Raw genomic sequence first — 23,789 nt, 5'->3', positions numbered from 1 at the left:
GCATCTTTCGAGCGGTCAAGATGACTGGCGTTGAGTGCACGGACAGAGTGGTCGGTAACCTCGGTATCGCCTTGCATAGCGCCCCGTAGCCGCCCCGTAGCGCCCATCGCCTAAATACCAATTCCCCACCTGCCTGGGGTTACGTTGTTTCGTAACACATCGGGCATATTGTCGCAACTAGAAGGTACCTAAGTATATGCAGCTCCGGAATTGGTTCTATGACTTGAATCTGTCCCGGTAACAGCTACGGGTGCACCCTTAAATTGCCGGACCGTGACCTGTTAGCTTATCATCCTTCCTACCTGGGTAATCATAAGCGGGATTTGCAGCGCCACAACGGTGAGGCATGCGGACATAGACCTCCCATCTGTGCAGGTGTTTGGTTCATGAGCCCCGCTCCGACTTTGCTGCATGCTCAATGTCGCCCTTGCAACGGTTCATACCTAGGTACCTAGGTATGTTTGATCTAGGACCACTAACTTCTTCCTCACATTATGCCGACGCATGGTACAGGCCCGCCTGGCCGCAAAGGCCAATGTCCGCAGTTGTTCAATTCCAAGGTTTATACAAACCCTCCAAGACATTCTAATATTATGTGCCGCCGAGGCACTCCGGAGACCTGGGTACCATCTCACTTTGCAAGTTGGGATAAGTCTCCTCGCAACATGTCATCATCCTACCTATGTGGAAGCTTTGTCGATGGCGATCCGAAAGTCCGGCCTATAGCTACTACAAAAGTACACCCCCGGCAGCTCTGTGTAGAGGTTGTTAGTCTGTGAACTTTTAACTCTATCTCTGCATATTATTAGCTCTCAAGATGAAGACAAGCAGCTTCTTTCACGCAACTTCATGCCTCCCTGAGGAGGATCGCACACTGATTTCACGCCTCGGTCAAGGACCCACTGTCCCAGCTCCTTATTCTTTAATACACGAGGCCTTCGAGAACATCGCTGAAGCTCATCCCGCCACTATTGCTGCCACGGTCGTTGGTAATTCAATTACGTACCACCAGCTAGATGAAGCAGCGAACCAGCTCGCCAATTTCCTTATACACGCCGGGCTTAAGCCGAGAGAACGCGTATGTCTCGTTGTACAACGATCGCTCGAGATGCTCGTCGGGATTTTTGCAATCTTGAAAGCTGGATGCCAATACGTGCCAGTTGATGGAGGGGTGGCATCGGACGAGGCTTTGACGCATATCTTCACCGACTCTGATGCAAGCTTCATTCTCTGTCTCCCCAAATTTTTGGAAAGAGCCGAGCGATTTGCTCGAAAAGATGCCACTGTCATCGCCCTGAGCAAGGACGTTGGCGCATCCTTCCCTTCGACACGCCCATCAGTCCAAGTTTCACGGCAGGATGGGGCATACGCCATATATACATCAGGTAAGTTCGTTCTGCAGATATCTGTCTGAATAAATGCTTACGAATTATACTTAGGCAGCACTGGGAAGCCCAAGGGTGTCGATGTCTCGCACGCAAATGTCACAAACGCGCTGTTGCTGGAACCCGCGCGACTTGGTATCACAGTGGGCTCCAGAGTTGCTCAAGTACTCAACATTGCATTTGATATGGGAGCATGGGAGATACTTGGATGTCTTATGAACGGCGGCACCTTATATATACGGGGTTCTGATTGGAAAGCCACACTCAGTGAGGTAAGATTTTTGCAAAAATTGGTTATCGCTATTCAATCGACTAATATTGTGGCAGATCGACACACTCATATGCACACCGTCTATTCTATGCAAGTATCAACGGCGGGCATTCCCAGGCATCAAACATATAGCAACTGGCGGCGAACTTTGTTCCCAGGCGTAAGTGTTAACTCCAAAAAGCTAGCAGCAACCAAGACTAACCCTTTTTTAGTCTTGCTGATGAGTGGGCGGAAGATGCATGCTTCTACAACATTTGCGGACCCACGGAAGTCACTATACTTAACTCAGCACACCGACATACCCCAGGTCAGCCATTGTCAATTGGTAAACCCTTGCCCAATACGACATGCTACATTCTTGATGAGAATGAGCAACCTGTTCCGAGTGGACAAAAGGGTACCATGTGGGTGGGCGGAACTGGTGTAACTCGTGGTTATATCAACTTGCCTGAACTGACATCTCATCGCTACAAACCGGACAAGTTCCTTGAAAATGGGTAAGCATCATAGTACCCTGCTTGCTCAATATCTTGCTCACGTGACGCAGGTCCATGATGTTCAACACTGGCGATATTGCACGATGGAGGGAGGATGGCGAGCTTGATATGCTTGGTCGTAAAGATGATCAAGTCAAGATCAAGGTAGAATCTCTCCGTCAGACTCTCTGGCACAAACTGACATATACAGGGCTTTCGTGTCGAACTTGACGGAATCACTACCGTGATTGAGGTAAATCAACTCATCTCATGCATGTTACAAAGTCGCTGACACAACTAGTCATTTCCAAACGTAAGGCGAGGTACAGCAATGCTTGTAGAAAGCGTACTTTGCGCTTTCTACGCACCACATGGCTCAGTGGACGAAGGGGCCCTGGATGCATTCGTGCGGAAGCATCTGCCTTACTACTCTGTTCCTGACAAATGGATCCAGGTCGACTCGATACCGCTCACCAACAATGGAAAAGTCGACCGAAGAAAGCTGAGCTCAATGGCTCTACGCCAGTCCAGCCCCAATTCTGCCGTAGTCGAGCCTACAGTAAAGCCCGGAGACCTTTCGCATGGCGTTGTACTGGAGATAGGCACTCCTGAAATGTCCTCCACTGTTTCTTTGGAAGATCCAGAGAAGGCCAATGTCATCATCACCAGCAACTCATCAGATAAGAGCGAACTTTCCATCAAAGAATCCACCGAGAAAGTGCCGGAGTCATTGCCACCGAAGCACAGCTATCACGGTCTGCGATGGCTTCGACATCGCGCATTCATACTGTATCGACGCTTCTTTTCCATCGTGGTACTAGCCAACATGGCAGTGGCAGCCTTCCTCTTGAACCGCAAGATTGCAGAAAACAGGGATATTCTCTCGAATTTGGCCTTGGCCTTCGCCGTCAACCTTGTCGTAGCCGTCCTGATGCGTTCTGAGCCCGTCGTCAATCTCCTATTTACTGTTTTCTGCTCGGTCCCGGTACGTAACGATCGTTTGAGACGCACTGATGGACTGATTACTGACTGCGCTCTTCAACCTGCAGACCTTTTTCCCTCTAGCTATACGCCGTCACTGCGCGAGGATCTTCCACATTGGCGGCATACACAGCGGATGTGCGCTAGCAGCTATGATGTGGCACTTCATCTTCACCGTGGACAGCAGCCTAGACCTTGGAAAGCCTGCACATCTGCGTCGAATCTCGGTGGCTCCAGTCGTGCTATCGTATCTCGTGCTCCTCATTTTTCTAGCCATCGGTGCGACTTCTCACCCGAATTTCCGCGCCAAGTACCACAACATTTGGGAGATGACGCATCGCTTCGGTGGTTGGACCTGTCTTGCGCTGTTATGGTTCGTAACGTTTCTCGCGACCAAAGACCTCAATCCCTCGGCGGCCCCATCAACTGCCTTTTTGCGTGCCCCAACCGTCTGGCTTATTGCAATTGCGACAGCAGCTATCATTTTTCCATGGTTGCATCTACGCAAAGTCGCCGTCCGCTCCGAGGTTCTCTCCAACCACGCCGTCCGACTTTGGTTTGACTACACGACACCCGTGGTAGGCACTGCTGTAAGACTTGCAGAGCGTCCCTTGGTCGACTGGTAAGTTAGATTTAATTTTTCCCTTGCAGGATAGAACTGGAAACAGCTCCTAACCACATTCCCAACATCCAGGCACGGCTTCGCCACAATCACAAACCCCGACGGCAAAGGCTTTTCTCTCATCGTGAGCCGCGCAGGCGACTTCACCGGCCGCACAATCGAGCGCGCACCGACCCACATCTACGTGCGTGGCATCCCCACCTGCGGCGTCCTGCGAATAGCCACGCTATTCAAGTCCGTTGTCCTGGTTGCCACCGGCTCAGGCATTGGACCCTGTCTGGCTGTCATTCTCGCGCAAAAAGTGCCGTGTCGCATCCTGTGGACGGCACCCAATCCTGAAGAAACTTTTGGCCAGGAGATTGTGGATAGCGTGCGGACGACGGATGCACAGGCGGTAATTTGGAATACTAGGACACAGGGGAAGCCGAATATGTCCTTGTTGGCGTATCAGTTGTGGAAGGAGAGTGGGGCGGAAGCTGTGTGTGTGATTAGTAACAAGCGGTTTACTACGAAGATTGTGTATGATATGGAGGCTAGGGGTATCCCAGCGTATGGGGCGATTTTTGATTCGTAAATTGATTCCCAAAGAACAGTCAACCTCTTGTATATATGTATTTCATACCTGTATATAAATATACTTCACTGAGGTTCTAGAGAAGCGTTTGATATGCTGTTTTCGTCTCATTGGGTCGGTAGTGACATCCTTGCTTCGCCTCTCTCCTCGAACATCAAGCCGCTCGCCTTGTACATCAGCCGCGTCTTATATTTTCTGTCTTCTCGATGTTTTCCATCATATTCTTCACTCTACTTTTATTTTAAAACCGACCACACGCACCTTTGTCGTGATCAGGGTCACTTCGTCTCGACTTTATCTATCTTCGTCGGCTCCCTCTACGCACTGGTCTACCATGGACTCTGCCTGGGCATTCGATCAATTGATGGAAACCGACAATTCCGATGGCTTCAACTTAGATCACGCTCCCTCTGCGCACTGGCCCATTATGGAATCTGATTGGATAATCGATCAATTCAAGGAGATTGACAATTTCGATGGCTTCGACTTGGATTCTGCTGATTTTGGCACGTCTGGATCTTTCAATGCCGATGACAACAATTTCTTTGAAACATCAGGTATCCCAGACGATGGATCGACATCTCACACTTCTTGGCGGCCATCGACACTTACGGAGCAAACTGCGGCTAATGTCGCCAATCCTGCGCAAGCCAGCGAGTCCCAATACAATGGCGAAGAGGTTCACCTTGATCCTCCACTATTTTTGCTCAATGGTAAAGAGCAACATAATGGTGACCAACCAGTTACTCCTAACTACCAGCCGGAACTATCTGGTCTGACAGCTTCTGGTTTCCATAGTTACCAGCGAGAAACTCAGATGATATCAATGGGTTCGGGTGACGCTGAGTTGGGTGTCACCGAAGCCTCTGACCCTATTACGCATCTTCCTCCATTAGAATCGATGTCTGACGTGTCACAACATAGGGCCAAGCGAAGACGTACGTCCAAAAGCTCATCGAGAAACGGGAAAAAGAAACGGCAGACACGCATCATTATTTCTCCAGCTGCACAAAAGGTTCTAGAGCAGCATTTTTATAGCAGCCCATACCCCGACGAAACGGAAGTGGCAATATTAGCGGATGAAACAGGTCTCCCCATACGGTCTGTCAGGAATTGGTTCTCTAACAGCAGGACGCGGAAAACCGAGGCCAATGGTAAATTCCCTGAGACCGATAACACCAGCATGATCTCTTTCGCATTTGCCATGGACATGCGGCTAACCAACGAAAACAGACGTTCATACTTGTCCACTGGAAAAGACCAGTACGGTTGACCATCGGGCAGAAGACACGGAGGAAAATCTATCAACTTCATTGGCGATGCCTCGTGTTACAGCCACCAGCCTCAAGTACTAGAGTCACATTCTCCGCCTTCTGGCAATGACTCCATCGAAAGATATATCACAACTCCCCCTAGCGATGACCCTGTCAGTCCTGCCTCAATCAAGGCGACACTCGAATTTTGCGATTCATCCTCCACTCAATACGACCCCCTGGCGGGTGATCAATCGAAAGGCTCGGCCATTGTTCCGGGAAACCTACTACCTTCAATCTCACCTTCAATCTCAGAGGGTACTCCGATGAGACGAGCACCATCACGCACACGCAGCGTTGCAAGTTCGGACAGTTCAGCCGGCAGTTGTGGAAGTATGAAGTCTTTAGACTCCAGAGGATCGCGTTGTGGACGCAAAGGCTGGACGTGTTCTAGACCACAACGTTCATTTAAAGAACTTGTTGGACAATCTTTACAATCTTAGAGGACATCTCCGCTTTCGTATCACTGTACGTGGCCTAGCTGCAGTAGCGCATTTCGATATCGAAGTGGGTGGTCCAGGCACGAGGAAGCCCTCCACTACATTCCATATCATTGGGTTTGCTGCCTGAAGACTTCTAGGGATATTGTGCTACCCGATTGCTTCATTTGTGGCGCGGACGACGTTAAGTTGACCCATTTTGCTAATTGCCATTTTCAAGACTGCACCATCAAGACACAAGCAGAGCGCACATTTTAACGAGAAGACCAATTATCTCAGCACATCAAAAAGACACATCTTGAAGAGAAGGATCACGATGAAATTACACCGGATTTACTGTCACTTTGGCGAATACACAATCCTGAAATGCCCGAAAGCTCTCTAAAGTGCGGATTTTGCGGCCACTTATTCGAAACTTGGAAAGAACGAAAAGAACACGTCTCCTCTCACCTTCGTGAACGTACATGTAAATTGGCTTGGTAGCCGGAGAGACTACCTACTCTATCTCTTTCTAAGAGGTTAGTTGAACAACTCTGCCTCTAGAAGTTGTGCTTTTACTGTGAGCTAACATCATGTAGCGCTAATAGTAGTCCATCCTGTCCATCATGCGCTGAACCACTATCGATTCCATGCTCAAACAATCACTCAACATGCACATTCTAGTCATGCCGTCAGTTACATGATAATCATTCAATCTTCGTCTCTAGAGTGAGCGGCGGCATCCTTCATTCAGTCTGCACACTCTGCGGCTTGATCGAGTACGGACACGAGACTCATGCGCGATACCATGAAACCTTGTTGAATCACGCTGACACACACCGCACACGATCTTGCGCGCAGATCTTTCTCACCGCCCGCGACTTTGCTCAACACCTGGAAACTGAGCACGATGCGATTCAGCCACGCTTCCGCGATTTCGCGCTGACACCATGGAGGGCCTCACATGGAGCAAGTGGACTGCTGTTACCTTCTGGATCGAGTTCTGTGACGCAAAGCGGCGATATATGCCGTTACATGACTGCGAATGTAGGCTATTCGGATGCTAGTTTGTAGCCACTGGACGTACCCGGCTGAAAAGCTATCACTCGAGACGTTGGCGTTCAACATCTCCTGCAATGTTCATCAGAATCTGATTACTGCGACAGTAGTAATATACCAATACTCAATCTATCACAGAAAACACTCTGACTGGGAAATGAACGTGTAAGTTGCATTTGTGTTCTCGTTCAAAGCCGTATACCCAGCGACCATGCCTCTCGAACAAACTGGGAAATATATCTTCCTAGATCCGCGTTATGCCTCGCGTTCCGTTTGAAAAGATGAAGAAAATAACTCCATCGTAAGCAGTCCCTCAGATTCCCTCTCTACCATGACGAGGTCCCACTGTCCCTCCTAAGACACAACTGCCTGAACTCCTTCTCTAAGCCTGGCATATTCAAGCGACTAACATCCCACGCACACGCCTTACTCTCGCAATGCAACACCAACGAACTGAGATGGTTAAACACCTTGCCACAGCCTGGATAGCGACAGACAAATGGATGCAACACACCCTGGTTCATCCACTGCTGCACCTCGATGATATTAACGCGGCCAGTGCGGATTTGGGCGTGCATGTCGAGATCCATGTAGAGGGGCGAGTACCACCATTTACCCAGACAGCGCATGAGAAGGGCAGGCTCGTTGAGTTTGGGGCAGCGGCCGGATTCCAGGTGGTTGATCAGGCTGGAGTAGGTGCGCATGGGCGCAGTGCAGCCCCAACAGGCGATGTTGGCGGGGATGTGTTTGGTCAAGTGCTGTGTGTTCTGTTAATTATTGTTGAGAGGGGAGGAGGGGCAAAGCTTGGGGGGCTTACAATGTGGAAGTTACCCTCGTGGTGGGTGTGGAAACCGCATTCTTCGCAGTAGTAGCAGTGTTCTAGGTGGAGCGCTAGCTGAGCTTGTCCAGCGCAGTGGTCGCCGCATTGAGGACAGGGGATAGCGAGAGAACACTTTTCGTAGTGCTGATTCAGCTTGGTTTGGCTGGGTAGTATGCGCTTACAGCCTTCGCATTGAAAGTGGTCGTGCTTCAGGTGGTGGGTTAAGGTTGCTTGGTCTGGGGCGTCGAAGACACAGCCTGGTTGTAGACAGTGCTTGTGCCCTTTTTTTGATGTTAGAAAATATTCGAGATAGAAGATGAATTTGAAGCTGTAGATGAGTGTAATACACTTACTATTCGTCGTCCGCCAATGCGCATCACGCTCATCTTGAGTGCGAAACCGCCGCTGACAAGTCGCACACCACGTATGCATCTCCGCCGTCTGCAAATGCCGGTCCATCTCAGCCCTCGTACGGAAACCCCGCAAACAAATCAGACACACAAACTCATGGTTAACAGTGTAGTTGTTCTCGAAATGGTTCTTGAGTCCCCACTCGTCCTTGAACGCCGAAAGACACAAGTTACAGTGCACGTCGTGGTCATTCGAGTTGTCAACATGGTTCTTCAGCCCATTGCGGTCCTTGAACACACGCTTGCACAGGTTGCAGTAATGGTGATGTTCTGGTGTTTGCTTGACGTGCGTGATGATCGCGTTCTTAGTCGGGAACTTGATGAAGCAGACGCCGCACCAGTTTTCGTGCGGGTCGTAGACTTTCTCAGCGCTCTCGCTTGTGGAAAAGGAGATGCATCGGATCCTATCTTCTTTGCTAAATGGGCCTGCGACGGTGGTTTTGGTCCGTTCCTTTGCTGGGCGCAGCGTATGATAAGTTGCCTGTTCTGACTGTGGCTGCGACTGCACCACCGGTCCGCGCTTTTTGACCTCTTGCCAAGGGATCGAGTTGTCGGCTACCTGGTTCACGAACGGGTTCTTGGAGGGGTCGGTGACTGGTTCACTGGCGGGCTGCGCATTTTCGTCGTTGTCGGTGAACAGCGCATAGCGATTGGCGCCGTTCTTGGCCATGTTTGGGGGTTAGATTGACAAGTCAGTGGGGAAGAAGAGTGTGTAGTAATGAGCTTGACGTGGAGTCATGAGGTGGATTGATCTTGTCTCGGGCATGAGCACAGACGGATGGGCCAATGACAAACAATCGGCACATCAGGCAACAAGCGTGGTGTCACGTGACAGCCAGCGGGTAGACACATTGTCTTGCATGATAGCGCGCATGAAACAGGAGCGCGGGGAAACTGGCACAGCTCCGATAGTTATGCGCACGTGTCGTGTGTGGCGTGATCATGCGAGTAGCGGGGTAGAAAAGCGAGAGAGGAATTGGCAGTGACGTAAGCTGGTGACGATGAAGGAATGAAGGAGCGACGAGAAGGACTGGTAACCTCGGATGAATGACGAGGACATACATTTTCTATGGATGTGTTCGCCATGCGCTGTTTCCCTGAAGCTTCGTGATTCCTTACTGTCCAATTTCGCAATCCGCGTGTGCGGCTGGGTAGCTTGCAGATGGAGCAAGTACGATGAGACCTCTCCAATTCCAACACGCCGCGTCAATCATGTACCTCCTTGATGCAATAGCTAGAGTCTGACCGTCAAGATTGTAGGTTAGCTTCTAGCATCAAAAGCATTTGGGGGGCGATACGTTGCGACTGCCGCGTAAGGCATGCAGGTTGCGTATTTTTGCAAAATTGCGTCCTGCTAAAAACGTAGGCACTTATAGCCATGTCGACGACGCATTACAGAGCTTCGGTGGATTTTTCAGCTGCAAAAGCTTCAAGTATACAATCAGTGACATTAGTATGTATCATGAATGAGCTGACTATTTCCTCAAGGTAAACTACGTGACTTCTTGAAGCAGGTGTATGAATAACGAGAGCGGTGAACTTTATCACGCTTCCGTTTTAGTCTATTCTCTGAGTATACTACGATCATCAGACCCTTTGTGTTTAGACTCGCGATGAGTCTACTGCGTGCTGGTCATGTCCATTCGTGTTGAAGCAAGTATCGTCGAAGGAGCCGGAGCTATTCACCTATTCAAAAGCTAAAATACTTAGATACGGAAGGTTCTGTTCTGCATCATATACTTCCTTTTCGCTACCAACCGCGACTATAATCCTCTCTAATACAACTACATCGACGCCTGGTCCCCGCGCGAGTAACTGAGTTTATGCTGCTCGCCAAAGCACTTCCACTACTACTATAAACTCTCCCCAGAATTTTACGATTGCAGATATTCCCTTGAGATTATCCAGGCTGCCGATTCGACTCGTCTTCTGTCTTTCATGTTGGGTCATGCTTTCTTTGTACATCGAACATGCGATTATTTGCGCGTTATGCTGGGCGATGTCGTATTACTTTCATCGATTACTGGAATTTAAGCAGAAATGACCGTTATATCTTCCACCTAGATCGATGCTAGCGGGCTACAGCTTTGCAGCAGCATCCTTCACCCATTACCCTAAGCATGTACCAGATTTTAATATATCAGTTCTCTGTGAGCGCCTTGACTTTCCCTACTCTATACTCACGCTTTCAAATCCCTTTAAAGACTAGCGGCAGTCAATATGAGCGACCTAACCAATTTATGCTTGAATGATTGGGTCGCGCGGTAGTGGCATTTTCTCTCTCACGCCACCAAGGACAAAACGCCTCCTATCCTCAGGCATTAATTTTGTCGGCCATAGGGCTTATCCCTTGGCTCCTCTTTGGGCAACCAGGCAGCCACCTATTTACCCGCTAGTACCTTTACGGCCTAGCTCCTTCTCTCCTCCCACTGCGTATATAGACCTCTTCCCGATAGCTCTAATACGACATGATGATTCTCCCCAACCTTGACGCTTGACAGGTTATGAGCCCTCACCCGCTCCCGTAGTCGCTCACGATAATTCTATTAGATATTTTGACGACCCGCGCGCCTCATCACGATCATCACCCTCCCCGCAAAACAGCTCGGTGACGTCGCAATCGCGCGCCACTTTAGCAATCGCGACCCCGCAACTTGCAGCTCATCGATCGCTTGGACGACGACGAGCTCCTCGCTGCTCACCGCCAAAAATCGCTAGCCGAACGGTCTTCGACGTCCGCCGCGATGGCAACTTACACCTCCTCCACAGCTGTCACAGCGCGCCTTGCAGCCGACGGCAAAAACTGGAAGGACTGGATTAAACAACTCATCAATTACGCAGCCGCCGATGGCGCTGTAGCCGTCCTAGATGGCGCTCCGCGCCCAGAATTTGACGCTACAGACGACAAATATCGCATTACCGCCATGCAGCGCCCGATCACTCATCCATTAGGCACCTCAACAGACGTTATCCAAGCCGAGCTTGACCGTGTCGGCAAACTCAACAAGACTATAGGACCGTTCAACAATGAGGCTCGACAGCTACTTAAAGAGGACAAGCTTGCGCTTGACTCATGGGTCGCCCGAGATGCCCGACTCCAAAACACCATACTCTCATCCATTGACAAGCCTCTCGTAGCTCAGGTGCGCACTTGCCCCACCGCCCACGATATGTACAAGGCTCTCAAGGACCTAAACAGCAACGGTGACTACGCCAATGCTGCTCTCGCGTGGACTGCCTTCATCGACCTCCGCGCTGAGACCCAACCCACAGTCCGCAGCTATATTGGAAAGTTTCGCGAGACAATTAATGACATCACGGTACAAGGCATCACACTTGGATGGAAGAAGCCTTCAGCAGTACCTGGTACATCCGCCGACCGCGACATCGAAGACCTGCTCATCATCCACTTCCTTCACGGCTTAGCTCGTGTACTCCCACAGTGGGTAGAAGCTCGCAATAACGACCTCCGCCAAGGCCATACATGGTCTATCGACACGCTCGTCGCGTCACTCGAGGATCACCTACGCCATGCCCCAGATGAGCCCGTGAAGACTTTCCTCTCCGTCTCTAAACAAGCGGAGGAGAAGCGCGTTCTCACACGCCTAAATGGCCGCGGCAATGGCAACAACAGCAACCAGAACTCTACTCCTACTCCTTCGTCTCTGCCGACGCGCAATAACAACCAACAGAAGCGTACTCCTCAGCCTGTTGGAATGTGCGATCACTGCAAGCGAGAGCACCCAGGACCTAATGAGCTTTGCTGGAAACTTCACCCTTCTCTCACCCCAGATAATGTTAAGAAGCGCACCGCAGACAATGCCGCTAAGAAGGCCGCAGCTGCAGCAGCTCGTACAAACGTTACAGTGGCCAAGAACAGCAACGACGACGATGCTGATCAGTACGATGCTCACTCATACGTGACAGTCGCCACCTTCGTCTCTCCGACTCTCCTCAAGAAGGCAGTCTCCAATCACGACTATCAACAGCGGTACTGCTACGACACTGCCGCTAACCGGCACGTCTTCAATAACCGCTCGAAATTTTACGAATACGCTCCAATCGACAATGACGTACACGGCTCTACCGGATCAACCACCGCCGCCGGCGTTGGCACTGTACGCCTTGAAGTCGTCAAAGCCGACGGAACAACAGAGAAGATCTCACTCCAAAACGTCCTCTACTGCCCCGATTTCGCCACCAACGTCATCTCCCAAGCTCCATTCAAGCGCGCGGGAGTGTGGTATCACTCGGGCAAGGACAAATTGTACACTGCCTCAGATGAGGAGCTAGCTTACTTACCAGAGATCGACGGTATACCCAACTTTCTCGTAGTTACAGAATCCTCCAAGGCGCCGGCCGCTCTCTCATACGCCTCTCTTGTTTGCTATCGAAGCTCTGCCGATGAGCCCTCATCCTCACGGCCAGCCACCGACTGGCATCATATCATGGGACACGCTGGAATAGACGCTATTAAGGACACTGCAAAAGTTGTACATGGGATGAAGCTCACTACTTCTACCGTCACCAACTGCGAGCCCTGCGGCCTCTCCAAATCAAAGCGAAATATCTCTCGAATTCAACAAACTCCACCCAATACAGCGCTTGGCAAGGTCCATGTCGATGTCGTCGGCCCCATCACTATACCTGGAAAAGATGGAGAGCGTTACTTCATGCCTATCACGGATGGCAAGTCACGCCGACAGTGGCTATTCACATCAGACAGCCGCGCTGTACTAGGCCAACAGCTTATTAATTGGTGCAAAGCTATGAAGGCCAAAGGCTTTACCATCACTATCCATACCGACAACGCTCGCGAGTTTATTAACGCCAGCAACAAGCAGTACTTCGATAGCGTGGGCATCGAGGTAGTTACGTCACCACCTTATGATGCCACTCGCAATGGTATTGCAGAGCGCGCCAACGGTATCACAGAGGATCGAACTCGCGGAGCTCTTATTGCAGCCAAGCTTCCTATAAAGCTGTGGCCCTACGCAGCCAAATATATGGCCCGCATTCACAACCTCGTCTCCAACAGCAACCTCCCAGGAAAGATCACTCCTTTAGAGGCCTGGAATCGCTCTATAGGCTACCCAAACCCAGTCCCAAACGTCGCCAAGATGCACGCTTTCGGCCATGTTGGATACGCCCATATACCCGCCCAGAAGCGCGTTAAAGGTGACAAATTTGCACCTCGTGCTCACAAGGGCCACCTCGTCGGTATGATCGGCGAGAACATCTACCAGATGTGGATCCCAGAGACTGATGAGATCGTTACCACCGCCTCCGTGCGGTTTGATAGCTACGACTCACCCTCCACTCCTCCATTGTCTCCCATCATCGGCCCTTCACCATCACCGAAGGTGCTCCCATTTAAACCTCTCATCAACCGCCTCGCCGACGCCGCTACAACTCCACCCGCTCCTCCGCAAGATGGTGATGGCGGCGATTTGGACAATCATCAGCTACCTCGTGCTGATGGCGGAGATGGCTTTGATGGTTTCGAGGATGATGATGAAGCTCCACCAGCTCCTCCAACCCGTGGTAACAACAAGGCAGCGCGTCGACATGAGATTAACGCGGACCTCAACCCAGCTCATATCATACACGGCCCTCGCAATCGCCGGGCACGTGCTTTCTTCACTTCATCTACTTTTGATCGCTGCTTCGCCATGGCTCTCGTCAAGCCCACTCTCGGCTCAAAGCTTTCAGAACTTCCACCGGAGCCTCGCAACTATCGTCAGTTTCTCAAACATCCTCGCCGCGATGATCTACAACTCGCAATGGACGATGAGTACAACGCTCTTATCGCCAACGGTACTTGGCGCCCTGCTACGGCAGAGGAGATTGCCAAGTATGAGATCATCCCAGGTCAATGGGTGTGGACGTATAAAGGCAACGCTCAAGGCTATCACGTGAAAGACAAGGCTCGCATGGTGGCTTGCGGCAACAAGCAACAAGAATCAATTTGGTACCGCGAGGTTTACTCCTACGTCGTCCGAACTTCTACGCTCCGCATCCTCCTCGCCCTTGTGGCTTACTTCGATCTAGAGTGTGAGCAGATCGACATGATTACTGCTTACCTCAACGCTCACCTCGACGACGATGACGTTGTCCTCCTTCGCCTGCCCGCAGGCTGTACTGGCTTTGGGAATATTGTTCGCCTTCGCCGCGGCATGTACGGCCTCCGTCAGTCAGCCCTATTGTGGTACAACGACCTCAAGGACTCTCTCAAAGATCTCGGCTTCGAGCCCATCGAAGCAGATCCCTGCGTCTTCGTCAACCCAACAACAAAGGCCATCATAGTCGTGTACGTTGACGACCTTATCCTTATTACACGTGACGTGACCTCTATGAAGGCACTTAAGTCACAACTCCTCAATCGATACAAGGCTCGTGACCTTGGCCCAATTGGTTTCTACTTGGGAATTCGAATCCTCCGCGATCGTCCCAACCGCTCTCTCTCTATGACGATGGATAGCTACGTTGATCGCATTGTCGATGAGTATCACCTCGCCAACGCTCCAAAGGCAGACAACCCCCTCCCAAAGTCGGCCCTCACCCTCATCAAGCGTGATGACATCGCCGACAACAACCTTATACAGCAGTACCAATCGCTCGTCGCGAAGCTACTCTATCCTACCTCCATTATTCGCTGTGACCTAGCTTGGCACGTGAACTTCATGGCACGCTTTGCAAACAACCCTACGTCAGAGCAACTGTCACTGCTAAAGCACATGCTCCGCTACTACAACGGCACGGCAACTCTCGGCATCAAGTACCAAGGTGACCTTAAAGACGCTAATATGGACGACCCAGATCACATGATAGGCCTTAAGGCCTACAGTGACTCCGCCCATGGCGACAACAACGAGCGCAAGTCGTCCTCCGGCTACGTCATCAAGATGGCTGGAGGCGTCGTCTCATACAAATCGTACCGCCAGCGCCTCGTTACTCTCTCCTCCACAGAATCAGAATATATTGCCATGACGTATGCTGCCAAAGAGATCAATTGGCTTCAACGCCTACTCTCTCAGGTTGGATACGTCGGTAACGACCTCAAGCCCTTCAAGCTGTACACCGATAATCAGCCAGCGCTTAATATGATCCGCAAGGACGGCCATCACGAGCGTACAAAGCACATCGACGCGTACTTCAAGTATACAAAGCAGCAGTACAAAGACGGCAACCTCAAGCTCGACTATCTCCCCGGCGTAGAGATGCCCGCCGACGGCCTTACGAAGCCTCTCGACAAACAAGAGCACGCTAAGTTCATTGGCCTCATCGATATGGTGAACGTTCCCCGCATGTAGTCTCTCAAGGCACCTCCAGCGAACGTCTCTTTACGATTTCCTATACATTTCATTCACTCAGATGGCTTGCCACCTGGTTCCGGGGGGTGTGTCGGCCATAGGGCTTATCCCTTGGCTCCTCTTTGGGCAACCAGGCAGCCACCTATTTACCCGCTAGTACCTTTACGGCCTAGCTCCTTCTCTCCTCCCACTGCGTATATAGACCTCTTCCCGATAGCTCTAATACGACATGATGATTCTCCCCAACCTTGACGCTTGACAAATTTCAATACTCAACCACCCGGAAACCCCACTTTTCACCACTGCTTTCCCTTCTGTTCAAGAACTCCCGCGCATCACACGGAGCATTTTCGAACATGATCGATCGACACCGCACACAAAAAGCAACCCGGACCACTTATTACTTCCTTCACAACAAGGAAGTCATACATCTCGAAGAACACCCAGATTGGTTATCCACCTCTTCATCTCTACCATGGCACCAACTCTATTTCCTATGACCAAACTGTTGTCTCGGAAGATGGTCCCAATACCACGACACCATGGCAAGAACCAATCGAAAAACATCACAAAGGCTGCCAATATGGGGAGGGTTAAGACGTCTCTCACGCAAACGACAAGCCCAGATCAGGAACTCAGTCAGAGAGAGCTCAAACGCCCCCTAGTCCATACCAACGTTCTCCACAACTACCAACATCCGGACGAGGAGCTCATTGCATCGATGCGCAAGAAGGCTGGTCTAAAGCCCCTAAAGCCGTCATCGCTGGTCCCTTCTTGTCAACCAGCTACCGGAGAAGCTGTACCATCTGATAGTAGAGCTCAGGTAGCCGTGTCCACGACTACGCCCCGAAAATCCCTTGAAGACACTATTCCAGGGGCTTCAAATGTCCCAAAGACGTACGCTTGGGAAGAAAAGGCCCAGGGCATCATCATGCGAGATAGACTTACACTTGACAAGGATTGGTCCAAGATCACTTGGAAGCAAAAGTCTAGCAACATTACTCGACTCAAGTTGCTAAAAGATGACGGCTATAATATCACTCCCCTAGAGGGGAAGGTGTCTGCAGATCAGATCATCGATGCTCTCCTGGCTCACATTGAAGCCAGGAAGCAACGCACGGCACCAAGCCTGAAATCTGGAGCTACGGCGTCTATCGATGAGTTAGAAAACGAATTCGAGCAACCCAGAGATGAGGGATTGCCCACTAGCGTTGCTGAAGACGGTGATGACGGTTTCGTGGCTATTTCTGCGACTAAAGTCGTCAACAACTATATCCTTGCTAGCAAAAATAGCCATTTGCAAAACTTCCGTCCACAAAAGCCAGTTCGTTTAGAGCCTCAACTTTGCCCAAAGGACGAGTTTTACCAAACCCAAGAGATTATTGGAACAAAGCGCAAGCACACGCACGAGGACGACAACCAGCCCAACTGGCATGAGAAGAGGCCCCAGCTGCACTTGCATGAGATCTACGCTCAGCGAGATACATATTCTGCTGAGATGCACGACGCGTCATCATGCACATGCGGTTTTTCACCGAGCAAGTTGATGCGGATCGCCACTCCTGAACAGGTAGAGAAGGTAGTCAAAGTGCAAGCGTTTGAACTCGTGAAGTGGCGAACTTCTCGCGGCATCTTCTCGGCATCACGAGAAGAGCATAGAGCCTTTCGATCCCGCGTAATCCATTCTGATGAGCGATGGTCCTCTGCACCGGAACTCTGTGTCGACCCTAGGAAGCCGATTAAGCCATGCCGAATCGTGTTCACTGAACACTACGCACCTGCCACTCAGCCTACTGGATCAGATGTGTATATAGGCTCTGTAGGCTTCAACTATATCAAGGACGAGATCAAGTACCTCTCTTGTGATCGGGGGAAAGACAGGAGCTACCAAATTCGCGACCATGAGCAGCGCGAGGATGAAGAAGGCGACACCGTGATGGAATGTTTCGATTGGCGTGAGGAGCCATTCAGACATGAAATCCGCCTTTCTTCAAATGATGAACACGTTGCATTCATCGATGGCGAACCACTTGCGCTTGTTGGCCTGCTGAATTACCTAACTACGGGTGAAATGATGCACCTTGGGCGCTGGAAATACGGAGATATCAAGGAAAATGCCGACAACAACTTGGACCCCGAGATGAAGGTGATTCATAATGGCTCTGTACCTTTGAATCTTAGCAAAGCTACAGATTTGGCTTTGAAGAAGATTGAGGGGATGTTGAAGGCAGTCCAGGATGCGGGTGGAGTGGAGATCAGTGTTGGTGTGATACACCAGAACAAGTAGTGCACTGTGTGTTGAGACTTGAGTCGATGTAAGTAGTCGCCTTTTGGCTCATCTTGAAGCCCATGTAGAAGTTGGTGCCTTGGGGTCAACAATAACATTTACGTCATAACATGCTTTTCTCCCCAGAATGCACACGACTTTCCCCACCGTGACAACTCAACAGCGCAATCTGCCAAGCTTCTATAGCTTCTACTTTATTGAATTAACACAAGAGAGCAATTGTAATTTCACTCACAGTGCCGGCCTGCGACCACGTGATCCTGGATGAGCATGTTATTCACTCTGTGCTCTGATAACTACTGGATTTTCCACCACACCATCCCCTATATAAGCCCGACCAAAACCTCCATTCTCAAGCCCTCTTTCTCATCACCAGAAATCGCGATATCGTCACCAACTAGACGAAAGAGCAGACTCGACTAGCCTTTCATTCAAGATACACACACAAGAACAAGCTGAAATGGCACCACGCAACCGTCTCGGCGTCAATGACAAAGACTACAGCGCCCGAAGGCTTCCTGAAGACGACTCCTGCCGCTACCGGGTCTCCGCCGATGCCTTCAGCCCACGCAACGCAAACCCAGACGTCGCTGCCAACCAAGTCGACCACGGCTTCAACCACCTCAATATCGCAGTCACACCAATGCCAGCTGACCTTGAGCCACTCAAGCCCCCCGCATTTGACTCTTTCACCCCCGAAGAAGAAATCGCCCACCTTTCCCTCCTCGCCACAAAGCTTAGACTTGCAAAAGCATACATCCTGAAAGAGCGCGAGCTCGGTCTCTCCCCTAGCCGCCCCGATATGAATAAAGAAGCTACCTCTATGAATCTCGCTGAACCGCCTATAATTCTAGACATGCGCGCCCAGCATTTGCTGCGTCTGGTGTTGGATACAGAGGCTGAGCTCAGGCGTCTGCATGCGGAGGCGCAGGGCGAGGAGCTGGGTGATCTGATGACTGAACCTGGTGGCAATTATCTGCTGTACTGGGAAGGTTTGAAGCCGATTTTGGAGTGGCAGGTTCCGGGGCGTAGTGTGGAGGAGAAGGCCGAGAGGGCCGAGAACATTATGAATGATGCTTTGGAGAAGATTGTGGAGCCTTGATTGGTGATCTGGGAGGGTGGAGAAGTGGGCAATTGTGCATGGTTTTGCATGGATAGGGATAGTGCGCCACGTTAGATTGAAGGTGTAACGTGTCCGTGCACCTTGTGCCCGGATTCATCTCATGCCCCGCGAACACCATCTTAGCGATCTCAAATTTGAAGCTGTACAACACCACACAATAGCTTAATATTAATAAAAACATAGCATTGCAGTAATTAGATACTTGCGATTAACTTGTACTATCTGAATTTTTGTGGGAGGTTGACGTTGCGGCCACGTGATGTGGTCTTTGGTGGTGGAGGCGATGGAGGAGATGCAACTCTATCGCGAGCTCTATCCTCCATCGCTCGTTTTTGACGCTTGTTCTTAGAAGAGGGCGCTCTTGAGGCTTTACGCTTGCGTTGTTGAGCTTGTTGGGTGGCTTTTTTCTGGTGTTGAGCTTCAACTTTGCGCGCGCGTTCAGCTGCTTTCTCAGCTCGCTCAAGCTCCCTTATCTCCTTGAGCCTCTGCCTCTCTACACGCTTCTCCTCGAGCTTAACTTGACGCTGCAGTTGAACCTCCTCACGCTGCTTCTTGGCCTGTGCTTTTTGGAGTTTCTCCTCTATCTTATCTCGCTCCCGTACTACTTCCAGAGTTGCTATCAGTCAGTTCAGTCAGTCCGGAGCTCTCTGGACTGACTGAACTGACGTCCTGAGGTCACTGAACTGGACTGGACTGACTGCCAAGACTTTTCAATTAAACTAAAACTGACTGACTGAACTGACGTCGCCGCGGCCTGCGGACTGACTGGACTGACTGAACTGAGTTACCTGACGTCGAACTGAGATAAATGCTCCTGTACTTTTGAGATTTCTTCCTCTGATAGTGTGCGCGCTAGCCCAGAAGCTGAGGTAGTTGTTGGCTGTATACCAAGCCTCTTCCAGCTCTTCAAGCTCTGCAAAGCTGAAATAAGCTCTGGCTTCATATGGAGTCTCCGGGTGCCTAACATGTCGCCAAGCTCGCTGAAAGTCCGCTCACAGTCTGCCGCTGCTGCTGGTATTGTTAGGACGTCAATAGCGAACTTTGAGAGTATAGGGAACTGCCCAGCAACTGACTCCCAGTATAGAAGCGGATTAAGAGACAGCCAATCCTCCTCAGCTAACGCTGGTTGCCGCTTCCATATCTCATACTCATCCTCAGCAAGGCTTGCCTCTAACTGCCGTGTGCTTTGCTCAATTGACGACTGTAGAAAAGCTGATCGCGACGTTGAAATCCCTAGCCGGGGCTTCTTACGCGGCGGCGTTACAGTGTGAGCTGAAGTGGCTGCAGAGTCCTTCCGCCCCTGCCACATACGCAGGAATGCCCGGTGGTTATTGTCAAGCCAGCCGTCGCGATAGTGGACACCGTCACGGGCAGTGACATGGGTGTCAGGCACCTTCCAGAGCGCTGAGAGGTGGTGTTTGTAGTGCGGGTGTAGTATTGTAGCAGTGTAGTAGACAGGCGCGTTATCGAATTTTGCGTAGTACTTAGCAAGCTTACAATGTGCAAGGTTAACGTTTGTAATAAGATGATCTTCAGGCGCATCTAGATCTTCGTAATTTACATCCTTAAGGCGGTCTTTGAGAGCCTTAAGCTGGTTAAGAAGCTACTCAAACGTTACTAGAACTTCCTATATAGCGCCGTGTCGGCCGTGTCGGCCGCGACCTTTAAGTAGCCGTGTAGCTTCGGCAAATGGCTCAAGGAGTCGAATGTATTCTGTTATTGTCGCCTAGTCCTTGCCGCTTAGACCCCCTTCGCGTATATATAACCGTGGCTGGGCAGCAGGGAGCTGCTCACGATTCTTCCGGCGTCGTGAGGTTGCTGTTGCAGCACTATGCTCCTCAAGTTTACACTCAATATAGCCATCGATAGGGCCGTGTAGCTCAGCTGCACGGACAAACGTGTTGAAATAGCTATTCCAGCGTGTCTTAACAGGCTTCACAAGCTGCCGGATGTGGGGTGTAACACCTAGAGACTCTGCCTCCTCGCACTGTAGGCGCTCTAGTAGTTGTCGAGTTTGAGGCGTACAGATAGACGCAATCACGTCAAAGAGGACGCCAACAGGACCGTATTTGCGCCACTCATCCATGTACTTCTCCTCTTCCTCAAGGTGTGCGGCTTCATTCTCGTACGCGCTACGGTCTTTGCCCCAAATTACTAATTGTGCGCTTAGGTTGAGTATATGGCAGCAGCACCGCAGCCGCCGCTCGCTTGCGATAAAGCCAAACTCCTCTGCTAAGGACTCAACTGCAGTATCATTGTTACTTGCGTTGTCAAGCACAAAGTACCCAACCCTCGCGTTGTCAACGCCAAATAGCCGAAGTATTGTTGTTGCTGCAGCGGCAATATTATTGCCAGTGTGCGCCCCGTGTAGCTCAGGCAACCCAAGCAGGTGGTCAACTAGCTTGCCCTCGCTGTTAAGGTAATGTACGCAGAGGCCAGTAAAAGCATACTGCCCACCAGTTGAAGTCCAGTTGTCGAATGACACGTGTATAAGCGACCGGGCTTCGCGAAGGTAGTTGGCAACAGCTAGTATGTATGTATTGTACTCAGTAATAATATGATCGTGGAGCGTTTAGTGGCTACGCCAAAGGAGAGCTTCGGCTAGCGGGCTCACGGCCGCAATCATGGCTCGAAACTGCGGCGTTTCTATTACGCGAAGGCTCTGGTTGTCCGCGACTACCCAGTCCTTCAGCGCGTCCTGAAATCGAGAGGTTGAAAAGCTTGCTGCTATCTCGTTTGCTACCTCTTGCGATACTTCTATCCCTTTAGACCTCATAATATATACTTGGGACTTTGCGAGCGCGCCCATAATATTGCCCTCCCGGCTAGCAATTGGTACAGGTCCGTTAGGTCCGTGTGAGTGTCCAGGCTTGTTGCTTGAGAGGTGTCGGCCGGCGTTTGTAGTGCTGTCAGCCTCGTAGCAAGCCTCCTGCTTCCGTCGTTGATGGCAGTACCGGCAAAGCCAGTAGTTTTTCTTGTACTTGCGGTGCCAGACGGCCCAGCCGTGGCGGTAGATCCAGCTTTTTGGCCCACCGCGACTATTACGCTCAACCTGGCGCCGCTCAAGATACGGCACACGCTTAAAATCAAGCCCGTCGTAATTGTCGTCGTCGTCGTCGTCGTCGCCGTCGTTGGGGAAGTCCGCCTGTACTGCCAAGGGCTCATCAGCCTGGGCCTCGCTCGCAGTATCGCCAACAGTAGGCGCATTTGATAGCGATGGTAGAGGAGAATTGCGCTTGTCGCATTCTACAAGGCGGCGAAGGCCTGAATTAGAGGGAGTAGACATGAAGTACACCAAGAAGTATTATGGCAACAGTAGTCTAGCGTCGTGTGTATAGCAGACGCGACGCGACGCGACGCGAAAGGCTTACTAGGTGCGCACCGGGTAGCGCATTTCCGCAAACTCTAATTAGCTTAAAGCTAGATGCTTTAACTTATATAGGATTAGTGTCTTTATATCTAGGACTAGCGCGGCTTCGAAGCCGCACTAAATGTGGCTTTCACAACTCTAAAATACTGCTTTAAAAACAGCTAACGTCAGTCTAACGTCAGTCAGTTCAGTCAGTCTGGAGGCTTCTGAACTGACTGGACTGACGTCCAGCTGCCTCAAGAACTGACTGACTGAACTGAGTCTTGGCAGTCAGTTCAGTCAGTTCGAACTGAGTTACCTGACTGATAGCAAGTCTGCTAGCCATGGGCTGGTTGAACGCTTCAAAACGGGATGTTATAGTAGTGTCGTCCAAAACCTCAGCAATCTGTTGTGCAATAGCTCTAAATATCGGCACTTCACCGTCAGCGTCTGGTTGTTCTTGTCCGTTCCTTCTGAATAAGTACATGGCAAACTCATTGAGGATATAAGCGATTCCTTCATAGTCCCCATGAAGTATCTGTCTACCCTCAGCAGTGCGGTTATAAAAGTCATTGGCTGCGTTATCCATATCGAGGAAGAGTTTGGTAACCTCTTCTGTTGGGACACCAGCCCAGGGGTCCATGTCATTGCTGCAGAAGATTTGGGCCACCTTGTCGAATCTATACCGAAGTCGTAGAGCTTTGGCTTTGGTTTCGATACTGCGAAACACGGTGTTCGCCTCCTCCAGGGAGGGAAACAGTTCGTTGAATCGAGATATGGTCATAACAGCCCACATAAGGATTATGTGATCATTGTGATGGCCTTGGCCAAATCGACTATGAGTATCCATATTTTTTGTGACTTGTGTGGTTCTCTGATTGTTTGGCTATTGGTATATCTTGGCTTACTGGGAAAAATACAACTTTCTTTTATATTATATTTCGAAGTCCTCATGCGTGATGTTGTAGGTAGACGTGATGGAAACATTGTTCAACACTGTAAATTTCACAGTGTATTCCGTCTGCGATGTTTCCATACAATGAAATTTATCCTCCATTGTGTGTCAATCCCACATACCACTGCGGAGATATTTCAATTCCAGACCAAAATGGCCTTTTGAAATCTTCTCATGACCAAAAGCTGTCTGGTGACGGATTCCAATAGCTGAGCTCGAAAAATAAGACAAGGGTGGTTAGTCTCATATATACGCTTTGTGAATATAGGTACTATCATCGAAAATCAGCAACATACTTTCATGGTGCATCATGATAGGTGAGAGGTCTAGGAAAGAAGTTAGGGCACATCAATTATTTACAAGCGATTTGTGTATAGTTTATCATCTTATACCCCTTTCTAACCCTGATTCAAGACTGATTGTTATTGTGTA

At 50.4% G+C, this 23,789-nt stretch overlaps 7 protein-coding genes across 7 annotated transcripts; 5 read left to right on the top strand and 2 right to left on the bottom strand.

Moving 5' to 3' along the window:
- Window positions 1-817: 817 nt before the first annotated feature.
- On the top strand, window positions 818-4,309 carry PtrM4_067460 (EntF, Non-ribosomal peptide synthetase module protein; the record flags this gene model as incomplete). The annotated part of the gene is made up of 9 exons (XM_066105777.1): window positions 818-1,385; window positions 1,440-1,657; window positions 1,713-1,816; window positions 1,869-2,153; window positions 2,204-2,297; window positions 2,344-2,385; window positions 2,434-3,117; window positions 3,182-3,735; window positions 3,808-4,309. 9 exons carry the CDS (start codon window positions 818-820, stop codon window positions 4,307-4,309), a joined length of 3,051 nt encoding a protein of 1,016 aa, XP_065964404.1.
- Window positions 4,310-4,643: 334 nt separating this feature from the next.
- Window positions 4,644-5,582, top strand: PtrM4_067450 (Homeodomain-containing transcription factor; the record flags this gene model as incomplete). The annotated part of the gene is made up of 1 exon (XM_001933436.1): window positions 4,644-5,582. The coding sequence occupies one exon, from the start codon at window positions 4,644-4,646 to the stop codon at window positions 5,580-5,582; it is 939 nt and encodes a 312-aa protein (XP_001933471.1).
- A 1,844-nt stretch (window positions 5,583-7,426) lies between these two features.
- PtrM4_067440 (Zn-ribbon RNA-binding protein with a function in translation) lies at window positions 7,427-9,000 on the bottom strand (the record flags this gene model as incomplete). Its single annotated transcript, XM_066105776.1, has 3 exons — window positions 7,427-7,858; window positions 7,918-8,201; window positions 8,274-9,000. The coding sequence occupies 3 exons, from the start codon at window positions 8,998-9,000 to the stop codon at window positions 7,427-7,429; spliced, it is 1,443 nt and encodes a 480-aa protein (XP_065964403.1).
- Window positions 9,001-11,074: 2,074 nt separating this feature from the next.
- On the top strand, window positions 11,075-15,643 carry PtrM4_067430 (rve domain containing protein; the record flags this gene model as incomplete). Its single annotated transcript, XM_066105775.1, has 1 exon — window positions 11,075-15,643. One exon carries the CDS (start codon window positions 11,075-11,077, stop codon window positions 15,641-15,643), a length of 4,569 nt encoding a protein of 1,522 aa, XP_065964402.1.
- Window positions 15,644-16,118: 475 nt separating this feature from the next.
- On the top strand, window positions 16,119-17,930 carry PtrM4_067420 (uncharacterized protein; the record flags this gene model as incomplete). The annotated part of the gene is made up of 1 exon (XM_001933434.1): window positions 16,119-17,930. The coding sequence occupies one exon, from the start codon at window positions 16,119-16,121 to the stop codon at window positions 17,928-17,930; it is 1,812 nt and encodes a 603-aa protein (XP_001933469.1).
- A 460-nt stretch (window positions 17,931-18,390) lies between these two features.
- Window positions 18,391-19,032, top strand: PtrM4_067410 (uncharacterized protein; the record flags this gene model as incomplete). The annotated part of the gene is made up of 1 exon (XM_001933433.1): window positions 18,391-19,032. The coding sequence occupies one exon, from the start codon at window positions 18,391-18,393 to the stop codon at window positions 19,030-19,032; it is 642 nt and encodes a 213-aa protein (XP_001933468.1).
- A 239-nt stretch (window positions 19,033-19,271) lies between these two features.
- PtrM4_067400 (Membrane-bound metallopeptidase) lies at window positions 19,272-23,252 on the bottom strand (the record flags this gene model as incomplete). The annotated part of the gene is made up of 5 exons (XM_066105774.1): window positions 19,272-19,669; window positions 19,942-20,628; window positions 20,848-21,579; window positions 21,637-22,105; window positions 22,722-23,252. The coding sequence occupies 5 exons, from the start codon at window positions 23,250-23,252 to the stop codon at window positions 19,272-19,274; spliced, it is 2,817 nt and encodes a 938-aa protein (XP_065964401.1).
- Window positions 23,253-23,789: the final 537 nt, after the last annotated feature.

Source organism: Pyrenophora tritici-repentis, chromosome 2 (genome assembly GCF_003171515.1).
Source record: "Pyrenophora tritici-repentis strain M4 chromosome 2, whole genome shotgun sequence".
Classification (NCBI taxonomy): Eukaryota; Fungi; Ascomycota; class Dothideomycetes; order Pleosporales; family Pleosporaceae; genus Pyrenophora; species Pyrenophora tritici-repentis.
Note: the sequence above shows the minus strand (reverse complement) of the source record. Positions and strands in the feature narration are given on the sequence as shown.